Source organism: Diadema antillarum, unplaced genomic scaffold, assembly GCF_040938485.1.
Source record: "Diadema antillarum isolate AM-2024a unplaced genomic scaffold, OU_Dant_1.0 scf00000039, whole genome shotgun sequence".
Classification (NCBI taxonomy): domain Eukaryota; kingdom Metazoa; phylum Echinodermata; class Echinoidea; order Diadematoida; family Diadematidae; genus Diadema; species Diadema antillarum.
Genome location: NW_027270928.1, coordinates 1,367,911 through 1,392,883, shown reverse-complemented (window position 1 = coordinate 1,392,883; position 24,973 = coordinate 1,367,911). Strand labels below are relative to the sequence as shown.

Sequence of the window (24,973 nt, the reverse complement as noted above, 5' to 3'; positions counted from 1 at the left end):
TGTGATGTCATGCCATTCATTGCCATGGAAACTGGTATCAAACAACCTCACCTGAAACTGCATAAAAACCCGAGTACTGTGCATATATCACACCCGCTATTTATAGGCCTACAAACCTGTTAAATACATCCTTATACTCTTCACCAGATTAGATACGGGTAATCATCACGTGTCGGATATATTTTACGGTTGAAATGAACATTATTCTGTGGACGTCACTGTTTTGTTCAGCGAATTAAAAAAAAATATATTAATCACTCAAACAAACAAACTGAACAAACAAACAAACAAACAAACAAACAAACAAACAAACAAACTTGAAAGTCATGTTTTATGTTATGACATTCAGTGTAATTGCACGATTATGGCAGCAACGAAAATGGAAATTAATGGACCTAATCCGGAACAGGATAGTATAGAGAAGGCCTACATATTTTTGATTAAGGAACTTGAGAGAGAGAGAGAAAAAAAAAAATGACCGCATTTCATGACTTTCAGAGCAAATCAATAAATTGGTTGATAATTGGGCCTATGTTGTTGCTATTCTTATATGATCTATACGCCTTATATGTGTAGGCGGTATAGGTCATATAAAAGAAAGAAACTGACTCCTTTTACCCCGCACCTTTCGATTTCGTATTCCTATGTATGTATGGTGCAAAAAAAAAATAAAAAAATAAAAATGTGTGTGTGTATGGGGGGTGGGGTGGGGGGGGGGGGGCGATCGAGCCCATGCTTTAGTTTCGATTCTCAAGGCTGCTGGTAACTTTTGGAATCGTGTCTCATGTGATAAAAACGATTCCCCCCTCCCCCCTCCCCCCTCCAACAAACTCTCTGAACATTCCACATGAGCCATCCACCACACCGAACGATGGTGGTACAATTTGTATTACGTTTACCTGTTTTATCAAGTGAAAACTTGGGAGGTGAGAGTCTTCTGTCTCACCTCCTCCCCATGACAACCCCGGTCAGTCAGTCCTCAGGGATCGGAGTGTGAGCCGCACCGGCAGCCGGGTGGAATACAAATTCACGTGATTCTACAGATCGCAGAGAGCTAGACTCAACACATCATCACACAGTGCAGTGCGCACGCTTCTTTGCACCTAGTAAAAGCGGCAGATCAACAGCATTACGGGATTGCTTCTGATCTCCGGCCTTGCGTGATACTTTAAAAATAATCACATTTTTCTGTGCCAAGGTAAGAAGCTTTACCAGTTCATTGTGTTTCGTAAACGCCTGTAAAACGCCGGTTTATCGCTTGCCTTGAGCCTCCACTGCACCAGTCGACACCGCAGCTGCGTGCAGCTTCCTCCCCGCATCCAGCCCGCCGCCCGAAGCGAAGGGAGGCATCGCGATCGGGGCGTCGACGGCTCGCTAGCTGATCGGCCGGTCAGCTGCTGATAGCGCGGCCCGACCGATCATTCATTCCACTACACAATATTACCGGGTAGGCCTACCTGTACCTGGCTCTTTCTGCAGCTGTGTGAGAGCTGTTTTAGCCTGTAATTGAGGATTTTGAGGTCATATGCTGCAGTGTGAAATGATGATGGCAATACATGCGCCACTCAGGCAACGATGGTATGCTAATTGTTATACAGTATTTGATTTGTTTAAAAAATGGTAATATATAAAATGAATGGTAATTGGTAATGCGGGGTTTCGTCCCACGTATTCAAAATTGTGTCAAGTCGAAGGAGCAAACGATTGAATATGAGTAGACCTCGTCTATGAGTTTATGTGATCCAACAAGGCATAGCCTTGTTGGATCACCCTCTGAAAAAAAAAAAAATGGGCTGGTTGTTTAAAGTAAGTCTGTCCTAATGTTCTCATCAACTTTAATTGCTTTTGTTTTTGTCGCATGAATGTCTTGATCAAATTTTCCATGACAGTGATTGTTGTGCAATGCCAAATGAAATAGACTTTTTATATCTACCTGGAAACTAGATTCCAAATAGCTGAATTGTTTAAACTAACAATTCTTCCTTCATATAGTTGAGTCCACAGACATGTAGACTGAGTGAATTTGAATGCAGCAATATCACTAACAGTTAGACCACATCAGTGAAAGTTTAAGGAAAATCGGACAATCCGTTCAAAAGTTATTAAATTTTTGAAGTTTCCACTGACACTAACAGTGTCACTAGCTGCTGGTTGAGTTGACCGAAAGATTGGTCTGTATCCGGTCGTCGGGGAAATGTTCTGCGGAGACTGCGTCTGGCTTCACGGATGCCCTCCTTATACATGTCTACATATGTCTACGGAGGAGAGCGATAACGTCAGCAAATAAAAGACTCCTCTGGACAGACGGATCTTTCTGTCTGCTGGTTGAGAAGACTACTAGTACTATGTCAGCTGGTGATGTTACATGTGTAGAACGATACTTATAAATAACAAAATATAAAGAAAATTCAACATATTTTCACTTTTCTCGGATGTAGTAAAAGAACACTTGACTTGCCTGTTTCAGAAGGAAGGTTGAATTACCCTTAATATACGTCAATAACACGTCAAGGAAATGTATTCAAAAAATAAAGTTTTGAGAAATGTTCTTTATATTTTCCTTTTTATTTTGTCCTACCATTCACATGTGACATCATACACCGTAGTAGTCTTCTCATCCCCAATGACTGTGCCGGTACTTTAAAAATCCATAACTTTTGAATGGATGGTCTGATTTTTCGCAAACTTTCACTAAGATATTGTACTATATATTACTGTATGGCTGCAATCCTTATCATGATATGTGGGAAGCTGGACTTGTCTTTTAAGTCTAGATGAATGAAATGAAAGAATGAAGATTTGATTTTGTGTGCTGCACTCTGATCATATTCAAACAAAGTATAAATGTAGGCCTACATTTGTATAGTGTACAAGTACATACTATTGTAGTTTTTAATGTAGTTTAGGAATATGCATTCTTTCTTTTTCTTTATTTTGTGTAGGAACATGTTCATGCAGACAATTTTCATGTAAAATATGTCTATTTCAGTATTTAGTGAGCTATTTGCCATTTATTTTCTTTCACAGAGGTTACCAGAAGAAAAGCCAATGGAAGATATTGGGAAAATCAAACAGCGGCCTGTGCAAAATTTGCATAACAGAGAGTGCAGGTGAAAGTGTATGGACCTGGCATAGCTCTTCTTAGCCTCATTTTAATTGTCTGGTACATCTACGGCTGTCAAGATGCCATCGCAAGAGGACTACTTTTGTCGCAATTGGGTAAACCATGAAATGGTTTTGTAATCCTGTAACCATGACCATTAATTATTGAATGCCTTGTACAGTACTGGTGAAGGTGAGGATTCAGCTTGTGACGTTTTGTGAGATATTTAGAAACCACTCCAAGAAATGTTGAAGAGCATATACAATGTAATTCTAAGGGGAATCTAAAGTTTATATGAAGAAAATTGGTTCTGAAATGACTGAGATAATATAAAAATGAGGTAAAATAAAGAGATCCTAATAAAAGTTATGGCCTGTCAATTTTATTAGGATCGCATTTTTGGAAAGCTCTGTCATTTCAAGACCAATGTTCATCAGAGAAATGTTGAAATTTCTTTGATGAACTCCACTCTCTTGAAATTACATGCTCTTTCACATTTCATTTTTAAGAGGTTTCTCATTATCTCACCAAAAAAATGTTAAACCTGAATCTTCACCTCAACCAGTACTGAGCAATCCCTGTAAAATTCCTCTGGCTGGTACGATCAGCATAGCAATACTTTCGTTGTTTGGCACACATCATCATTTTGTCTTGTTTTGTTTTGTTTGTTTTGCCTTGTTTATTTGTTTGTTTGTTTGTTTGTTTTTTGCCGGCAGATGTGATCTTGTCAAGATGAACCTCAGAATTTTCTTATCTATTGCCTGTTGAATTGCAGTTTTTATGTAATAGCAATTCTGTATTTTCCCATGAAATAACAATACAATTTGTGTTTTAATAGGAAAAAGAAATATTTGCACTCTTATAAATCTTGACATTTTCACTTACATCTGAAAGTCAGGTTCTCATTATATTTAGGCTATAGAACATGATCTACAGTTTGTAAGTATTTTTCTACATTGTGATGGGATGGCCTCCTTGCCAAAACACTGTGGTTTTGTGGGCACAAAATTTGCTGCCGCTTTGTTAATTAACCTTGCTTATATTTTGAAGGTATCCTTTTCAGCAGAAAAAGTGTGGTTGGTGAACCAGCAAATTGGTTTTTTCCTCCACTGTGTGATGCTACTGTCCTGAACTTATTTTTTTCATTACAGGTGGGATTTTTCCTTCTCGGCCTTTCAAACGTCTTGCCATCTGCAATGGTCAATGCTGCAGCAAATTCAATTGCAAGAAGGTAAGATAGGATTAAAAAATATGTATATAGTTTTTAAAGAGGATTTGAAGAGCTGGCCAGTTCAAGCCTTCATACTGTACTTATACTGTTATATTGTGATCAAGTTAAGGAATCATTGTTTGTTTGCTTTCTTTTTTTTTGGGGGGGGGGGGGGGCGGGGATGTAACATGGACAGATACCATGTTACTTATTTTGCATACTTCTTATATTGGCATAGGAAGAAAAGTTGCAATGCTGTAAAAGCTAAGGTTGTTTTTTGTTTGTTTGTTTGTTTTGCTTTACTTTCACAAATAAGGTGGAAGAGATCTCAGACATATTTTGCAAGATGTTGCTTTTGCTAATTGACACTGGGGCTCTTGTAAGTGCACAAAGATTGCATAACCTAACATTGTACAATAAAGTAACCCAGTATTTTTACTTGTTACATTTTTGGCCCAATAATGGTTGATGAAATTCATAGAAAAACCCTCACAAAAATAGTTTAACAACTTTTAAAGTAAGTTTTACTATACTAGTTCATAATTTCTTTTGATCATATAAAAGAGAGAGAGAGAAAAAAAAACCAGATATCTTGAGACTTATAATATTTCCCCAAAGTGCAAAAGGCCATAATGAAGCCTACAGATTGCAATAGATTTACTCCATGCCCTTAATATTGTAACCCCTTTTGATTTTTTTTTTTTCCTGTTTGCTTGGTTCTTTTGTGGGAGAGAGGGGTTAGATTCCCTTCGCAAATATAGAATCAGGTGCACTTTAATTACATAAATAAAGATTGGATGCACAACACATGATTAAGTAATTTATCCTGTTCTTCCTCTATCTTTTTTCCAAAAAAAAAAAAATTATTAACAGTTTCCATAAAGGAAGGTTTGTTGCCACCGTCTATGGTGCTGCTGGATCTACGACTATTCTTGTGAAATGTAAGTACCACTGAAACTGAAAACTTCCAAGCTAACCAGTCAGTGTCTACAAGAGGAAGAGTCTAAACTGATTTTCTTGTGCTGTCTCGCATTTTATATACTACAAGTTGTATACAATGTAAATAAGGAAAGGGAGGTGGATGCAGCTGTACCACAATGTCAGATTGGATAGAAGCAGCTGAATAAAAGTGTTTGTAATGTACGTGTGGATGATATCCCTCTAACTATAACTAGTTGTTCTGTTTCGTTGCACAAGAAAACATCTAATAATTTTGCTAAGTGTCGTAATGGCCATTTGTCTGGTAATAATGGCTTTGTTACATGTAGTATACAGTATGGCTCTGATATATGATGTTGAAGAGTAGGTTCATTGTTTTGCTGATGGAATTCAACACCTTGTTTCAATCTATAGATGGTATACAAAGGATGTAATTAAGCATTATTACCACGAGTATGCTGTATAATGTACATTGTATCGCGAGTTTGTAGAATCAAATTCTCCAAAAACAGTTCCTCAGGTAATGACAGTTCCCTTTGCACAGAATAGTTTGCACAAATTCAACCAAAAATCAAAACGAAATCACATGATTTTCTTAAAATGTAGATTTACATAGTGCTAAATGCAGAATGGGACTTCAATTGCAATGACTGATCAAGGCACAATGCATCCAATCAAATCAGCATCAACATTAAAACTCTATTTATTGTACCGATTATTCAGGACTCTTTTCCACACATTGTTGGTGTTATATTTTTGCTTAAGTCTTGTGTGTGCAAAGTGCATAGAGTGTTTGTGCGTCATCAGATATCGTAAAAGGAAGTAAGATGTGTGTATACTTAGCCAACTTTGGCAATAAAAACTTTACAGTTTTCTACTTTTAAATCTTTTCTTTTTGATATTTTTGTGCAGTGAAGTCGGCCAATTATAGCTTTTGAAAGCATCATGCAAAGTCATTAAAGTTCATAACTGCCAAGAACCAAAAAATTATTTTACAACATTATATAGCTTCCTCGATGGCACATCCCATATCAGTTTCCATCCGTTGCAATAATACCTCACTAGAGCCCAAAGAAGATCTACTCTGTGTTCTTGGTGCATGGAGACAGTCATGAAATTTATCAAAAGTATTGAGAAGAGCAGCCAGAATAAACTTAATCACCTGCTTTTGTATAACTGAGCAAAGAGATGCTTGTTTGTATTTTATGTAATGTATGTTATTTGCAGTTTTAAGGCCCTGACCATGGTTTCTGTTTCTGTTTCACCTCCAGTGCTAAACACATTTGTCTTGACGAGAGTTTCGTACAACATCAGATTTGGTATCAACAGTCTGGTCCTGCTATTAGGTGGGTAATAAATGCCAAAAGTTTAACTTAAAGGGGCTTTCTTGGTTGCTGCACTTATGAATTTGATTTTTCACAGAATTGGTGATAGCGCTGTGTCTAAACCAAACTTCATCATGCTTGTTATTTAATCAAATCATGATCGAAGAGAAGCTGCGTAGATTTGATGACTGTGTTCAATATTACATGAGTCTATACTCTCTTGCGTGGGTGGAGTGTGTGTCAATACTTGGAAATAAATGTTTAAGATACTTTTTCTAAAATTCATGATTGCAATCATGGAAAAAGGTTGTACACAGAAGGATAGTAATGTTTACATTTCTGATTGGAAATTTTATTTTTGTGTAAACTCTTTCTGTGCATAATTTGGTAATAATGTGGCAATTTTGTGAGTGGGCAGACCACAACATTATTTAGAGAAAAAAAAAAACACTGAAGAAAGAAGGTATTTTCCTGAATAAGATATGGTCATAAAATAACTTGAAATCAATGTAAAGCTCTAAATAGGAGACATGAATATGTCTCTTATTGAGCTGATTTGTTAAAATCTTTTAAAAAATGTTCCATTTTGACAAAATCAGGCAGATTAAAGTGATTTGTTTTGTATCAAATCGTTGCTGTCTCTAGAGAGCCTAGCAATGAATGAAAGAAGGAAAGAGATCATAGTGTTGCTAAATCATCATCAAAAGGGCATGGTTTTTAATAGTGTATTTGAGTACAATTATTGGCAGAGTTTTTAAGTTGATGACATTATTGCCTCTTCCTGGTTGTAATCAATACACTATTGGGTTAAAACATGTGAATCATTGCAATTCCAAAATTTTTGTATCTTATAATATATGATAACTATGGTATGCATGAAACCTCTTGCCATTTGTCTTAAGATTTACTTAAAGCCACTGCAATATGGTATGAAATTATTGCATCTTTTAAAGGAGGATTCTTTCCTTTTTTTTTTCCCTGCCTAAAATTGTTTCCAGGTATTGCTGGAATAGCTTTCGCCTCGTCATTCATTACAGCTATATTTGGTGTGGTAAGTTGATTTCCGACATCTTTGTAATGGTCAGCTTTGTTGAATAATCAGCAAAGTGGATCAAAATAAGAAGTTTTATTTCATTTGTAGTCTAAATGTGTATTTTAGATTTCTTTCTACTTGCAGAAGTGAAATATCGCCAGGTCGATGGAGGTTTCCTCAGTCCTGTCAAGATTTACTTTTAATACGCAGAGCTGACTGAACAAATGGGACTTTTTAAAGCATTTGTCAGGGATTGTAGTGGGGACAGTTGTTCTTAAATTTGCATGTCGTTGTGACTTTTGCTTTAATGCTTTGCATTTTTAAGGGATTATATGTGTCCCTGCATCACAAAAACAACAAAAGTTGCCTGACATGGATTCTTAGTTAAGGGCAGATTCTGAAAGAGCAGATTCTCAGCTTAAAAATGATGTATAACTCAATTCAAATAGCCTTTTCTAACCGGTCTAAATAATGGAAGGAAAGCACACACTCTGGAAAAATGTGAATTGAGAAAAGAGGCTCTGAAGTACAGGGTCTCTTCAAGCACTTAATCTTTGCCAAGCCATGCTGGCTATGCTATGAATGGGACAAAAGACAGGATGTATACCACTGGAGCAACAACAATGAAAGGATTATTAGATTAAGCTGAAAGCGAGCAGGCTCTATTTATGCACATTCTGTCCATGATTAATGCCAACTTTCAAGGTGGTAGCACCATCCTTTGAAAAGTTATTAGAGTTGAAAGTGAAGAGTGTGCACAGGATTTTCAAGGAATATAGATGAACCTGTAAAAGACATACCTGATCACACTCCTCTACAAAAAAGGTTGTAGAAATCCTACTGAAAACACACTTTCCCATTCATTTTATGACTACAAACTTAAGAATAAAGTAGAAGAAGAATACCTCTTTCAGAAAATATGAAAAACTCAAGATTGACTTGGTTGACCAGTTTCACCTTTTTGGAGTCATGTAAAATCAAGGGGTGCGATTTTTTGTTGGTTTTGTGATGCATGGTCACATATATAATATTATGACACTGCAATAGGTCACCATGAGTCTCATCCTCAGAATTGTGACACTTTCCCATTGAAGCAAAAACTAAACAAAAATAGTAGGTTTTTTTTTTCTCTTTTTTGAGAAAATAAAATTGACTTTTACAATATTTCATACCAGTATTACAATGTCACTTTGAATACCCTTCAAGTTAAAAAAGAAGTTGCAACAAACTTTCTGATATCATCGATTATCTCTTTGGTAAAACCAAATATTGTCAGATCTGATGTTAAGAGATGATTGTGGTAAAATCAGTGAATGTCACTTTGGAGTAAATTATCTATGCTCAGCTTACTCTTTTAGTAGCCATCTCACTTAGTGTTAGATAAGATACATGTTTGTTTTTTTAATCATTTCTTCTATTCAGATGAATAATAGAGTAAATCAATCAAAATCATACCATTGGAGTCTTTTTTTTTGTTGTAGTACATGCTAGTGTGTTTTGCTCTGTTGTGTGTTTGAAATTAATGTGGAATAAGAATGTATGATGCCCTTGCTTTGATAATCCAATCTATTTTGTACCTGGTAATCCGCATTGTTCAGCTGCCAGTCTCGGCCATGAATGCAAAGCCCACAAAATCTGATTGGTCCAACTCTTTTAAAGTCCTTATCAAGTCGTGACAGTGGCATTGAAAGTGCAAGTTCTATTTTTAGTCTGCCATATGTTTGTGATGTCATTAATTCATTGTCACGTGATATGACATCACAATGAATCACTGCTAAAAAAAGTCAATCTGTAGTTTTCAATTGGTGTCATGTGATGAAATACTGCTGATAGCCTTGTAATCAGTCTTTTTGTCACTTGTTTGTTTTCTCAGGCAGTCTACTACATTTTTTTTCCAAGATTGGTTTTCCCTATGTACACTCGTATATAGCACTAAGGGCATTACAAAGTGCAGTCAAACCTGCCTTGGAGGCCACCTGTCTATAGCATCCACCTGCTACATGTAGACTGCTAACTAAATTCCCCCAGAGAAAAAAGCCATGCTAAATATCCTGTATATACACTGTAACTAGGGCTGCACACTATCCCGTTTTTTTTAATTTTTTTTATTTTTTCTACTGGTCAGACCTGTCTGTTGGACCAGTAGTCTCAAGTTTTTCCTTTTTTTAGTGGTCTAATCCTGGAAAAGTTACTGGTCCTACAGTGTTTTTTTTACTGATTAGGGACCATCAGAGTAGTGCCACTGTGCAGCCTTGCTATAACGGTCACCTGTCTATAGTGGCCACTGCTTTGTTTTGCTGTTGTTGCTGTTTTTTCCCCTTGTGGGTCATTGCAATAGACAGGTTTGACTGTATTAACGTTACACACCACTTTCCAGAACAGGCATTGGAATATGCCTTGAATTTAGCGAGTGCCCTTGTATATGACTTGCCCAACGCTCACTTTCACTTGCCCAGGGCTAGTGAACAAGTGAAGTTGCAGTGCTCACTATTCTTGTGTTTTGTTTTCACTTACAGGTAGTTGTTGGAACAGGATATGCCTTCGGAGAAAAGTGAGTACCTATGTCTTCTTTTGAGAGGAAAACAAAAAGGAAGAAAATGGCAAGAATAGAAGGACTGAAGGGAATAGATAAAAAATAATGTGACTGTAAAGAATTGAAGTCATGAATTTCAAATACACAGTTAATAAGTCATTGTTGGTTTATTTTTACATGAGATAGACAGAGCTGTAGTGTGATGAATTTTAAAAGCTAATGTGCGAAGTTTAATTTTCAGCAAAGATTTCATGAAGTTTTAATGTGTTGTATCAAATAAACGAAATTCAATCAATCTCAGGAAGAGTTCATAAAATTTTCATTTTCTGTGATTAAATTTAGTTAATTACACCAAAGAATTCATGAATTTGTAATGTGTTAGATTAATTTCAGTGCATTTTCCATTAGTGTTTTAGATATATGGTGACGCTCTATCCCCCTTGCTTTGGCAAACATTACAAATTGGACACAGAGTATCCAATCCTTTAAATATGAAATAGTCTACATTGTACATCAACATGGATTGAACTATAATACAAGATACTGTAAAACACAATATATTTGTGACATGAAATTTTCGCGAATTGGAGCCAACGACCTTTTTCCCGGCATGAAATTTTCGAGAATTGCCATTGGCATTCAATGCATATAATGTAGGTGAGAACTTTCGTGTGCATTTTAATTTTGCAAATCTTGACTCTCGCAAAATTTGCGATAGTAAAATGCACGCAAACATCCCTCGTTTTACAGTAGTCTACATCATAAAAGCTTGTCATCAGAGATAAAACCTACAATAATTCCAATTGGGTGTACCGGGTATGTACTTTATTTTCAGAAACTTTGAAAATAAATCCAGAGCAAATGCTATGAAGTTGTAACTTGTAAGTCAGATTGCCATGAATCACGTATATTAAAAGCTTTGATCAGGCCTAATAATATGCATTATGTCATAATTATCAATAGCAGTACAAATATGAACAGGAATCTGGTTGACTTTATCGCTAGGTAACTGTAGTAGTTCCATGCAACAATTGTTTGATCTTATGGCTGCACGGCGAGCACTGATCTTGATAAGTCAAAAGCACTGCGTAATTGCTCAGTCTAATGCAGAGATAAGCATTGACATTATTTATTTGATTTTCCTTATCGGTCTTTGAGCTTCGCAGACTACATTTATCTTTCACGTGGCATTTGTTGAATGTGAATATCACATGGTGCACCTGATGCACATGTTGCTTTGTGATTAAAGTTCCTTGTGAAATAGAAACTGCCAGCTAATATTCACAAGCTTATCAGTGTCACTTGATGTACCTGGCGTATTATAGTTCTTTTTTGTACAAATCAGTGTGTAGTAATGACAGTTTGTAGATTGATGATAAAATAATGAATAATGTAGCTATGTCTACTGTATTAACAAGAATGAAAGAAATGACCTTATCTATAACAAAGTTAATATTCAAAGAAATTTATTCACCTTTTTTGAGCTCTCACTTAAAATCAAGGGGTGTGACTTTTTGTTGGTTTTGTGATGCATGGTCACATATGTTCAACTGCAAAGTAAAGGCTAAAAATCATCTGGAAGTATCCCCTAATAAACAGGAAGTTGATCTCTTGAGGGTCTGGATGGGGATAGATGCAGAAGAACAGAAGCTGCTAGTCAAACATCAGAAGTACATTGTATCACTTCAGCAACCTTTGCTTGTGTAAACAATTACGCACTGAATCATTTGTGGTTTTACCCGTCAAAGAGCTGCAGTTTAACTTCATGCTTGTATTTGAGCAGACAGATAACATTCATTCGATGACCTCTTTGAATCCGGAAATTTTGCAATTATTTCCTTGACATTACATACATCTACAGTCAAGTCAGTTCAATGCTAACGAAAATTAAATCCCATTCATTCACACCAAATACATGTGTAGCATTTTTATTACCGGTACAAGCTTATTGAAAAGTTATGTACTGTGTTATATTGGACATTTCAAAAGGCACAGGTAAATCAGCTACCGGTACACATCTGAGAGGACAATAGTAGAATTATTAGGTGGAAAAGTTAGCTGAGGTACTCTGCTCACACAAAACTTTAATTTGACATACACATTTGTATGAAAAGATGTTTATGTTTCAAGGCTGTGCAAGGGTTGATTTTTCGATAAATGACTGTTTAATATGCCACTCATAAACATATTCACAACTATATTTATTCTAAAATATTCTTACCAACTGAAAAAAAAAAATGACAACATACCAGTAATATTTTGCCGGGTTGACACTATAAAGTACAATTAATGTTTTAAAGCTACGATCACTGGCCCCATCATTGCACCTACAATTTGTAACCACTGCGCATGCATGTGGAATGATAGCCATAACATACATGTACCTACCATATGTCTGTGTAAAGATATGTAGCCTAAGCGTTACTATATTGATACAATGAAGTCGCTGATTCGGAAGCAGTATTTACAAGCATTAAACATTTACACATCATAAAGATCCATAAACAAAGGAAAATTGCACAGAGACAAATATGTACATGTGAAAAAAAAAATATATAAATGCTATCAATTGTCTCAGGATTTTCTTTCAACAGAAACCACAGCCATGCTATAGGTAATTCATGTATGTACAATAATGTTAAAGCAACATCAGAAAAATGTAAATCTTCCTAACATGAGGCCAGGGTGGTCCTTGAACTCTCTCTGTTCCACAGACGCTGGACAATGTGCACAATGGTATGGAATTTTCTGTGTCAATTAGCACTCGAAAAGTGCACAAAGGGTTAAAAGACTTATGATTTGGATGAAAATAAATCATGGAGATTGAGCTTGTGCCATGGTATGGGAGCATCAATAAGCCAGTTTACAGTTTCACTTTGCGCATGAGCAGAAAAAGGTCATTTGTACAATCAGGCGTGTTTGTCTTTGATTTCACTGAGATAAGCGTCCCTGATGTAATGATTATCCATGTAACCCTTGTAAATGGTGCTAACTACGTTTTGTTGTAGCACATCCACCTGACAGCAAGCCTGGTGTAAGCCAGTTCACAGTAAGCACTTGTCTGCAATGACCTCTCCAACCACAGACTTTGCAAATCATGGAATAGTCTTCAAGAAGAGCAGTTGAAAACAACCATGCGGGAAGTGGTAATTTACATGTCAGTGCTGCATGAATGGCTTTTGTTAATGTTGCTGGAAAGAATGCACATTCACCAGTAAATACCAATCTGCACCTGGTTCATTTATAACACAGTTGTCATGAAGCCCTATCTAGGTTTTGAATACCTCAGTTGCAAATCCATTTCAAGAGAAGGTCTGCAATGACCTTTATCTGCACATGCTCAGAGTGGAACTGTGAACTGGCTTATTTAGCAGTGTTGGTAGAAAGACTTTATTTACAAGCATTCAACACTAAAACTATGAAATGAATGCCTGCCGAAGTATCAATTGACAAAGGTCATTTGTACCAATGTGCCCACAAGCTAACTGTGAACTGGCTTATAAATACTGAACATGATTTTGAACTCTCTTGTATTCCCCACACAGTTTGGCCCTTGGATACCTTTCTCGCTTCGACAGTCGGCTGGTCAATGCCTGGTCCAGTGGTGCAGGGTGTGCTGGTCTCCTGGGGGCCATATCAGTGATCCTGTCAAGTGAGTCGGCTCTCGAACATAGAGATTTATGGGAGGAAAAAAAAAGCCAGCTCATGTGACTGCTACCTTTTCCTAAGGATTATGTACGACCACTCCACAGTGGAACTTGCTATAGTTTCAGTAGACAAATGATGCTCAAGTCTGATAGTATGCAAGAGGAATTGTTTGCATAAGGTATATAACCATGGAATTCACCATGGAATTTCACCTGATGGGTTTTAATAGACTACATACACCTGGACCGTGGTTACTTTACTGTATGCACACTAGTCCTACTGACGCAAAAAAGACATGTGCATCATCTGTTTTGTAGAACAGGGGACATTTTTTTTTTTTTGGGGGGGGGGGCAGAATTTTTATTTTCTATTTTTTGATAATGTTAACTGATGGCAAAGCCACCGGATACAGTTCCTTTTGGCTTGCCACAGACACCGACCATACCCATACATCCTGAACTTCCAGGCATCACTTAAACCCGTTGAGGACGAGTCCCGAGTATACTCAGGCAGGGGTCTATGGGAAATGCGTGTTGTAGCAAAATCACACCGTCCTCAACGGGTTGATACTGAGTGAGCAAATGCTTGCTTGCCATAGTGACATTTTGGAATATCAGTTGACTCTAGAAAATTCACAGAAAGAAATCGCCAAAAAATATGCAATATATCCAGCATTTTGCCAACTACTCCAGTAATCTGTACGACTGTGAATGTCTTCGGCAGTCTTTAATGTTTATCTGAAGGAGGATGACTCAGGACATGGGTGTGGATTTGAGATTTAAGAACTATGTAGTACCCTTGGAAATTCTGGGAGTCTTGCATTCATTCTTACATAATTCATTCCATTTATAATCATGTGCACCAAAGTAAAACTGTAGCACAAAAAGTAAACAAACAAAGAAGAAAAAAATTTAAAGGTATCCTCATGCAACTACGATCTTATACAGCTAGACAAGGCGATGGTTTGAATGAATCAATTATCTTGTGAAAAGTCTCAAATAAGATACTGGTAGGCCTAACATGTACGATCTGACACGAAGTCAAATGAAGGTTTCACTGGGAAGTATGAGTAAAGGTGTTTAAAGCATGCATTCCAAGTGAAATAAAAGAAAAACAACAGCTATACCATTATTTTCCAATTTATTTCAAACACATCACCCTCGTGATCGAATCTGGTAACCATCAAAAACCTGTGATAACGTGATTTTCTCATTCAGAGACCGTTGTCCAGTACTACTCATATTGTCATGTTTGCACAACTTTCAATGCATGCTATTGTGTGTAGGGAACTTGCTTTTAATACCTCAAAACTGCCATTGACATCATAAAAATTTTACGGCATGAATATAAAGTCTCATCAAGAAAAGGAAGGCAAATATTTGGGTTTCTGATATCGTCCAGTGGAAGACTGGACTTTGGAGTCATTGATGAGGTCAGAGGTCATATGTGACCCTGCGCCACAAAACCAACACAATTGGTTCCTATTTCAATGTATGGTGATCACTTTGAATTCAGTCATAGATGATTCTTTCTGTTGAGTTTATTGATCTCAGGTCTCAAATTTCCCTCTGTCCTTCCAAATACTGTTTACGCCATATATTTAACGAGTCTAAATTTTCGCGAATCAAAAATTCCAGACGATTTCGCGAGTGGTCAAATTGCGATCCTGGAGTCTTGTACCGAATGGAGAAATGTATACGCATACGTCACATTCATAGCTTGATCAGAGTCAATATCTTCGCATGTCTCTAATTTCGCGAATACATTGTAGAACCTGACTCGCGAAATCCGCGAAAATAAGAACCTTGTGAAATATTCGGTGTATAACTATACAGTACCACTACACATATGTCAAAGTGAATATAATTTTTCTGTAATGAAGCTGCTGATTGGTTATGAATGCACAATATATCATTTCAAAGAGAAATAATTTCTGCAGTGTAGTGCTTACAATGTGGTGCCATTACAAACTTCATAGTGAGGTCATTGTATCCTTCTATTACAGGTGCATCTGTATGATTTTACCCTGTAATGATACTTTTTATTGCTTTTTGATCAATAGCGGGGACCAATCGATGTGTCTCAAGTGCCTATTATCTTCTTTCATACATTGAAATAGTGTTAAAGATATTGTGGTCATTAAAGGTAGTGCAGAGCTGTCTTGCACATAAAAGAAATGAACAAAAGTGAAACCAAAGCAAATTGACAGCAACATGCAGTCTCCAGGTATGCCTTGGCTTGTACATTTGGTCACAAGACTCTGCCATAAGTACATGACTGTTTCCTCATATTTGATGGTGTTCATTGACCTTGACCTCTGACCTTCATCCTTCATCCTTTTTTAACCCTCTCTACACAAAGGAAATATTTTATGATTCAGTCCTATCCATCGCACCAGTATTTCTGTACTTTAGCCATTACTTTTGTTCATTCCTAGGGGAAGTTGCTGTAAAACATGATGTATTCACGGCATGAAATTCTCGCGAATTGGAGCCGACAGCCTTTTTTTGTGGCATGAAATTTTCGCGAATATACACAGGCGTTCAATGCATACAGTGTAGACAAGAATTTTCATGTGCATTTTAATTTCACGATTCTTTGCGCTCGCAAAATTCACAAAGTTAAAATGCACGCAAACATTCCTCGTTTTACAGTATGGTGAGAACATTATAAACACAGCTTAATTGTGCTGACTCTTTACCTCTGAGTTAAGAATATCTAAAGTTTTGGTGCAGCCATTGCTGGATAAGAAGACAACTACAGTTTGTGGTGTTATGTATGTGAATGATATATAAATGAAATTCAAAGAGTGTCATTTGTTTTTGCGAAAGTGATATTTGTTGTAACTATATGTATTATCTAAGTTTGAGTCCTTTATAGCGGCAAGACAGGTAAAGACACACCCCAAGAATGTATGCACCAAAACGATTCAAAACCCGTTTTATGTGCAACGTTGCTATTTAAATGCCAACGTGGATGTTCGTTTTTAGCTCACCTGAGCCGAAGGCTCAAGTGAGCTATTGCGATCGCTCTTCGTCCGGTGTCCGTCGTGCGTAAACTTTTACATTTTCATCTTCTTCTTGAGAACCCCATGACCGATTTTCACCAAATTTGGCCTCGGGGGATAGGATCTCAATTTGTTCAAGTGGGCACCATGCCCCACCTGGAGGCCCCCAGAGGGGCCCAAACCCCCCAAAATTAGGGAATCTTAAAAAATCTTCTTCTCTAGAACCAAAAGTGATAGAGCCAAGTTAATACTATGAATTAGTACATTGATGACTGTAGTTTCAAGTTTGTTCATGGTGGAATCAGGGGTGCCCCCCTTGGGACCCAGGGGAGGGGGGTGGGGAGGGGTCCTAATGGGGCCCAAATTGTACATTTTCATCTTTTTCTTGAATATGCCATTATGAATTTTCACCAAAGTTGGCAGGTAGCATACCTAGTGGGAAAGAATCTCATTCCTATCAAATGGGCACCATGCCCCAACTGGGGGGCCCCAGGGGGCCTAAATTTGGATCAAAATTGTAAATTTTCATCTTTTTCTTGAAAACCCTGTCACTAATTTTCACCAAACTTGGTGGGTAGCATCCCTAGGGGGATAGAATCTCAATTCCATCAAATGGGCACCATGCCCCACCTGGAGGGCCCCAGGGGTCCCACCCCCCCCCTCCTATAAGGAATGTTTACAGATTTTCTCTAGAACTGGAAGTGATTGAGCTAGTCAGTATATTGATGACTGTTGTTTCAAGTTTGTTCGTGGGAGAATCAGGGGTGCCCTCCCCCCCCCCCCCACCCCTTGGGACCCTAGGAAGCGGGATGGGATGGGGGGGGGGGGGAGTCCAAATGCGGGCCTAAATTTTCATCTTCTTGCCAAAAACAACATAATGGATTTTCACCAAACTTGTCAAGTATAAGCATCCCCATAGGGATAAGATCTCAAAGTGTTTGAATGGGCACCATGCTTTCCTTAGGGGCCCCAGTGGGTCCAAACCTAAATTAATGAATATTAAATAATATTTTTCTCTAGTGCTAATCAAAAGTGATCTATAGGGCTTTAAGTCTTTTTTCCCCAAGCTGCATAATCCAACATTCTATAAAGTACAGTGTACCTGGTAGGTATTTTTATGCCTCCGCCACGAAGTGGTGCCGGAGGCATTATGTTTTCGGGTTGTCCGTCCGTCCGTCCTTCCGTCCGTCCGTAATGAATTTTGTGGACAAGGTAACTATCAAAACCTGTTGAGATATCTTAATGAAACTTGGCATGTATTGTGCCTATCAACTTTTGGATGCACATGCTCAAGGTCAAAGGTCAAAAGGTCAAGGTCAAATACATAAAATTTCACTATTTCCACCATGTCTATTGACTGCCTGAAGATATTTTCTTGAAACTTAGTGTATACATGTATTATCCAATTGAGATTCTCTGGTGAAAGTTTGGGTCATGAGGTCAAAGGTCAAAAGGTCAGGGTCAAATACATAAAATTTCACTATTTCCACCATATCTATTGAATGCCTGAAGATATTTTCTTGAAACTTATTGTACACATGTATTACCCAATTAAGATTCTCTGGTGAAAGTTTGGGTCATGAGGTCAAAGGTCAAAGGTCAAAAGGTCAAGTAAAAATATTAAAACTTCTTTTTTTTTCTCCGTACCTTAGAAAATTGTTCAAGGTATCTTCATGGAACATAGTATATACATGTACTGACTGGAAGTGATTATCTAGAGAATGTAGGGTTCATGGGGTCAAAGGTCAGGGGTCAAAGTTCAAGTGCAACACTTCAAAATTTTACTATTTCCCTCATATTTATGCAATGCCAGCAGGGTTATTTTTTTTTTACACGTGGTGTATGCATGTGTAACCTAATAGAAATTCTCTGGAAAGTTTTTCTTTTTTCTTCTTTTTTCATCAAAGGTCAAAAGGTCAAAGATCAAGTGAAAGTGCTGAACTAACTTTTTCCTCCATATCTCGGAAGTGGCTCAAGTTATCTTGAAACTTCGTACATATTATGCATGTTCTACCTGAAAGTGATTATCTTATGAATTTTAGGGTCAAGGGCCAGATGAAAATGGTAACAATTTACTATTGTAACAAAATTGACCTAAAGCAAGGACCATGCCTAGTGTTACCCCTTCCAGAGAAATGGAACTCCCAGAGAACAGACCTACTTTGTTGTACAAGTATGCTCCCTGAGCACAAGCTACGAGGTAGTAGTGTTTGTGTGAATAAGTGTGTGTGTGTACGAGAGAGGGGTATCCTCCTTGTGCATGGCAATGATGTTGGGGGTAGGCAGGGACCACCTCCCTGGTGTACACTGTAGGGCTGTGTACGCCCAAGATTATGTAACTAGCTAGGTAGTGAGAGAGAGGGAGGGAGAGAGTGACAGAAAGAAAGAGAGAGAGGGGATAAAAGTTTGGACGGTCAGTATAAAAGTCCAAGTAGATGGAGAGAGGAGAGAGTCTGGTTTTGGTCCTGGTAGAAGAAACTAATCTCCAGTGGACAAGTTTGCCTTTGTGCTGATCCTTGCCTGAATAAAGTCAACAGCGAACGGTATGTACTTGTCTTGTGACCTACTTTATTAAGTCTCTTCTGAGATGACTTGGGTATTGGTGATGGTGATTTGAGTACATGACTGTGTGAGTGGCATGATTGTCATGAATTTGCTGTGCGAGTTAAAACAAAAGGAGTGCCTCTTCAGCCATATATTTTGGCAAGCAACCCAGGCAGATTGTACATCGTGTTTTGCTCGGGATAGTGTGCTTGTATGATTAAAGCATTTAGGCACAATTCTTTCACAACACAAAAATATGTTACACTATTCAATTCAGAAATTGCACTTTTTCTCCATACCTGTACCTTGAAAATTACTCAATGCCTAAATGTATGAATGGGTCAAAGTCAAGTTAAAGTCCTTAAATCCCTAGATACATGCTCTCCTATTCATCCAATTAAACCTAGGTCAAGGAAGGTGAACATTCTACACATTTGTGACAAACTTGTCATTTCAATATTTTGCCAATTTTGTGAAAATGTAATCACACATTGTCCACATGTACTATCTAGACCTATTGGGAAAATCATGCATTATGGCGGAGGCATACCAGTCGCCAAAGCGACATTTCTAGTTACCAATGTGATGGAATATGTAAATGGACACCATGCCCCCATTCTCAAAGCTACCCCCACCATAAGTTTCCAATGTTCTCAGGTAAGAGTCTGCAAGAATGCATGGAAGGTGAACTTGCGATACTCAGGTGAGCGCGTGACCCCCGGGTCTCTTGTTTAGCAAATAAGATTATGATGAACACTACATTTTACTGTACAGCGGCATCGTGTTTTTATTGTTGTTTCCTTTTATCTTCTAGGTTGCTTCATCCCTCAGACTCTGAATGAAGAGGATAAGCTGCAGCTGATGGATTGGTGAGAATTTCTGTGTCTGTCTGTCTGTCTGTTTGTCTGTGTCTTCTTAATATGCAGGCTACTGTAAAATCAGAAGTTTTGCATGCAAGGACCTTTCGCAAATTTCACGAGGATCTGAGGCAAGATTCGCAAAAGTAAAATGCACTCGGGGGTTCTTGTCTACACAATGCATTGAATGCCAGTGGCAATTCACAATAAATTGCCTTATTCTGCCGAGCTGTTACGCTTGTTGGATGCAGAAACCATCCTGTGCTGAAGAGTGAAATATGTTTGCATACATACCCAACAAATCAATGTGTTTAGGTTGTGTTTGTGTGTGAGTGTGTTTGTCAATATGTAACATGTCTTCGAGTGTAATAAACAAGATATTATAGGAAAGAGTATTACCCTGTTTAGGTTTAGCTGAGTCACTATATAACTTCCACTGCTCTATTTGAAGACTTTGTTTGCAAAAACCGATAAGTAAATATTTGTCAAATGGAGATATTTGCGATTAAAGGTCAAGAAAAATAAAGAGAATAATAAGAAAATGTTTGCTTCTTTTGACCATAACTTCAAAAATATACCTTTTTATGTAGTGACCAATATATCATTTAAAAGGTATTGTTTTGTACTTTATGACAGAGACCGTACTTCAAAATCTTCAAGAATGGACTTATCGGCTTTTGCAAACAAACTCTTCATTTGTTCCACTAAATTTTTCCCCTTGTTCACCCAGTGAGGATGAGCTAATTTTGCCATAACACACATTTCCCAAAGACACCTGCTTGAGTATACTCGGGACTAGTCTTCAACAGGTTTACAAAAGTCAAATTGAATATAAAGTCAATTGGAACATGAAGTTAGGTTCTCCCTAAAGTTAACCCGTTGAAGACGAGTCCCAAAAATACTCAGGCACGTGTCTGTGGGAACTGCATGTCATAGCAAAATCAGTCCATCCTCAATGGGTTAAGGGAAGATGTGTCTTCATGAAAAAGAACACATTGTGGAAGACTGCCACCTGCAGAAGTTCCCAGGAGAGCTTGAAGAACTTGCTCAAGCAAGTGATGCTGCTCTGAAATGGATTCGCAGCTTTAGATATCAACCTATAACTCTATAACCAGGGGGAATCCGGGAATTCTGTAAAGATGGGGTGCATTTATAAAATTAAAGAGGGGCGCACGCACCCCTCCCCCATTGTTTTCTTTTTATTTCTTTTGTTTCAACAAAAAAATAAAGGGAGGGGACGTGCACCCGGTGCGGCCCTCCCTGGATTCACCACTGATAACCCCATTGTATTGCATCATACGACAGAAGAAGAAGATGAGAAGGAACAAGTCATCAAGGATAAATCAATTTCATCTTGTTCCCTGCACACCTCCGGTCTTTCAGGTACAGCTTCCTGGCCTGCTGTCCTTTCGTCTTCCTCTACATCATCACCTACTTCCTTGTGATTCAGATCCCGCCCGATGAGGACGAGGAGGATGAGGAGGAGACCCACGATGACAATGGCAACAACCGCTACGATATCAATGATGATGATGGTAGTGATAGTGATAGTGGTCGTAGCAGGCAAGAAAACCAGAATGAGGGGGCAGTACATACCCTGAGTGCCGGTAGAGTCCAGAACGGCCACTGCTACAGAACCACAAATGAGACAGGTGATTTTTGCCACCTTCTTCAAGAAGTAACATTTTGCACTTCATAGTACCTCACTGCCATTAGCAAAAAAAAAAAAAAAATTATATGAAAATTGATCCTTTATTGACATTATAGGCAGGGCTCGACACTAACGGTGGCCCGGTGGCCCAGGGCCACCAAAATTACACGTCAGGCCACCAAAATTTCAGAAATGAAGAATTTGGTGACCTGATCGGGCCACCAAAAATAAAAGTTAGTGTGGAGCCGTGTTATAGGTATAGATTATGTGCATTCAAATGATGTATACTTTGCCTGGTTTGATAGGAAGTCTTCAAGTTGATTCATGCTTGCGATTGAATGTTTTACATATTCATGCATAAATTGTGTTTTTACACATGTACGTAATAAAGCAAACACATGTCTGTACATATTTGTATGTGTGTATTATATGAATGTACTCAAGATGTATGTTTTGTATGTACAATAAGTATGCATGTGTTCTTCAATTCATTAATTGATTTTTATATTTTATGTATGATTATTTCTGAGTTGTACCCATTGCCGTTCGTGCAGACCTTCCCATTCATTTTTCTCATTCATATCACAATGTACTTGTCTTGTCCATCTGCAGAGCCACTACTGAACTCACATTCCAGGGAGACCGTTACCACGGTGACCAGGTCGACGATGTTGAGGGAGAGATGGCAGTGCTTCATCCTTATATGGAAGCTTGGAGTGACGGTAAGAAGGAGCTGTTGATGATGTCATCATTGGATCCTCCATTGTCATGGTGATGACAAACAAAGGGGCATTTCATCAAGCCACAAATTTGCTCTTAGCCAATCAGATTCAAGGATATCTACAGGAGCTTAAAACCATTTGTCAGAAAAAATAAGACAGAAAGTAAAGATTAAAGATTACTATTAATTGTATATGCATTTTTTTCTCTACAATATACTTGTTAAATAATAAGCTATGAATTAAAAAAAAATCTTAGGAGCGTATTCTCTGAAGATTGTGATTGTAAAGGCAATTCATTTTGTTTACATTACACTTCTTGAATGATATACAATGATTTTGATATCAATATCTTGTTCTTTGAAGACTACAGTGGTAGGGATTTTTTTTTTCCACAATACTCTGGCTTAATGATTTGCCATGTTTTTGGATTTTAAGTGTTTTTTCTCTGAAGATTGCACTTATAGGGTATCTCAGCAAAAAGCCTGGTATACTACAGTTGTATGCTCTTGGCATCTCCTTCTTGCAGCTCTGTTTGACCACCTTCGCATCGTACGTCTGCAGAGTGTCGGCTGCCAAGGCAGAGGATAAAACGAAGTATGACCAGTTCTGTCCGGAGCTCTACGCCTCGCTCCAACTCTGTTTCCAGGTGATGATGTTTGGCCCTGGAAGAAAATGTCCTGTAAAACTCTCTCACGTCACAGTGTGACAGCAACATATCTAAGTTGTTGTGCGGGATACATGTACCCAACTGGTTTATAAGCAGTTCTTAAACAGGTGGTTTCCTTCTTACTGATAACAATACATCAAGAATGATCATGGTTAGGCATTTGTGTGGACCCCTCTGAAAACCAGCCTTTGGCTGATGAGGGTGTTTCATGCCATGAGTGGAATATAAAGATTGAATTGAAAAGACCTCACTCCCAGTTTAGCTGGAGTGAAAACAAACAGCTCTCCTGTACGGTAAATGTGCTGGACTTGGAGTGTGAATTGATGTGAATGCTCTGCGTCGGTGTTCAGAATCTGGGATCTACTACGTGTATTTCTTTTAATACGTAGTTTGTTAGGGATATTTCTTGTGGCTAAAGTAGATAATTTTGTCTGAAAAATGTGCTGATTGTGGGTTTGTTTTCACTCCAGTTGCCGCTAAATACTCTGACGTCTGACCATGAAGTAGGGTTTGTTGTCTGAAATCAAACATTCAATTTTACAATTTTTGTGATTTTGTGAAATGTGTAGTTTGGTCTCAACAGTCGAATATCTAGATTGAAATAGGCAGAATGATTGTAAGGTGTGAAGGTCAATGCGTTTATGGTCTCAATGGTGAGATATGTTGGGTTTCCTCCAAGATTGAATGCCTAGTAATATTTTTAGTGTGTGACCTTTGAACTCACAGGCCGCCCAGTTTGCCTCATTGTCTTCCGTCCAGCTGGTCAAGATCCGACGGATCGAAGTCCTGATGGTTGTCCAAGTGATGAATGCTGTTGTCTGGCTGTGTGATTCTGTGGTGAGTATCTTGTGTTACTGCCATAGGGGGTTTACCTTCTTATTTTTCTTATGAAAAAAAAAAAAAAAATTCTTTGCTGGGAAGCAGGCATTCTGTGGTCATGTGATGTCCTGAATACCGGTATGTTTTTGTACAGGTCAGCATGTTGACCATTAACCCAAGGCAAGACAAGGTGTCAGCTCATGCTGAATGCACATGCCCCCCATGTGGCTTTCATCCATTCCTCCATACTGATACAATTCTGAGTTTGTTGTTTTTGTTTCTTTTTACTAATGGACCATAGCACTTTTGAGCCAAACACCCCAAATTTTAACTTGTTGAGGAAGAGTCCCGAGAATACTTGGCAGGTGTCTGTGGGAAATATGTTGTATAGCAAAATCGGTCCATCCTCAACAGGTTATTTTAAAGAGAATTGAACCTGTTATTTTTGTTATTTTTTTCTTTCCTCAAAGCGTTAAAATGTTAAAAATCTCTCCTAATTCATATCCCTTGTTTCTATGATTTTATCACCTTCAGTACAAGTTCCTCCCTGTGTACATCTTGCCATCCTACATGGTATTCGTTGGCCTGATTTCGGGCGCTGTGTACGTAAACACGTTCTACATGGTCCACAATGATGCCAGGTATCCCAAAGAGCAGAGAGAGCTTCTAGCCAACATGACAGCTGTTTTCATTACTGTCGGTGAGTGAGAGTCACTCTCTCCAAGCCAACCTATCTCACACTTTCCAAACTGAAAACTACCATCTGTCACTACTTTTATACATGAGTTTAGAGGGTACCACGGTTCAAGAACTTTGCGTTTTCTATTTGAAGGATTCACCAGTCATAAACACTTACATCATGTATAAATCACAACTATATTCATTGCAAACATATTTATCAAATCCACCAAAGGA

At 38.0% G+C, this 24,973-nt stretch overlaps 1 protein-coding gene across 1 annotated transcript; it reads left to right on the top strand.

Annotated features, from left to right (window-relative positions):
• Nucleotides 1-3,183: 3,183 nt before the first annotated feature.
• Nucleotides 3,184-24,766, top strand: LOC139710926 (battenin-like). Its single transcript, XM_071622854.1, has 13 exons — nucleotides 3,184-3,219; nucleotides 4,255-4,334; nucleotides 5,187-5,254; nucleotides 6,524-6,598; nucleotides 7,576-7,628; nucleotides 10,127-10,161; nucleotides 13,689-13,795; nucleotides 20,157-20,211; nucleotides 21,583-21,851; nucleotides 22,463-22,572; nucleotides 23,099-23,218; nucleotides 23,966-24,076; nucleotides 24,593-24,766. The coding sequence occupies exons 1-13, from the start codon at nucleotides 3,184-3,186 to the stop codon at nucleotides 24,764-24,766; spliced, it is 1,293 nt and encodes a 430-aa protein (XP_071478955.1).
• The last annotated feature ends 207 nt before the right edge of the window (nucleotides 24,767-24,973 follow it).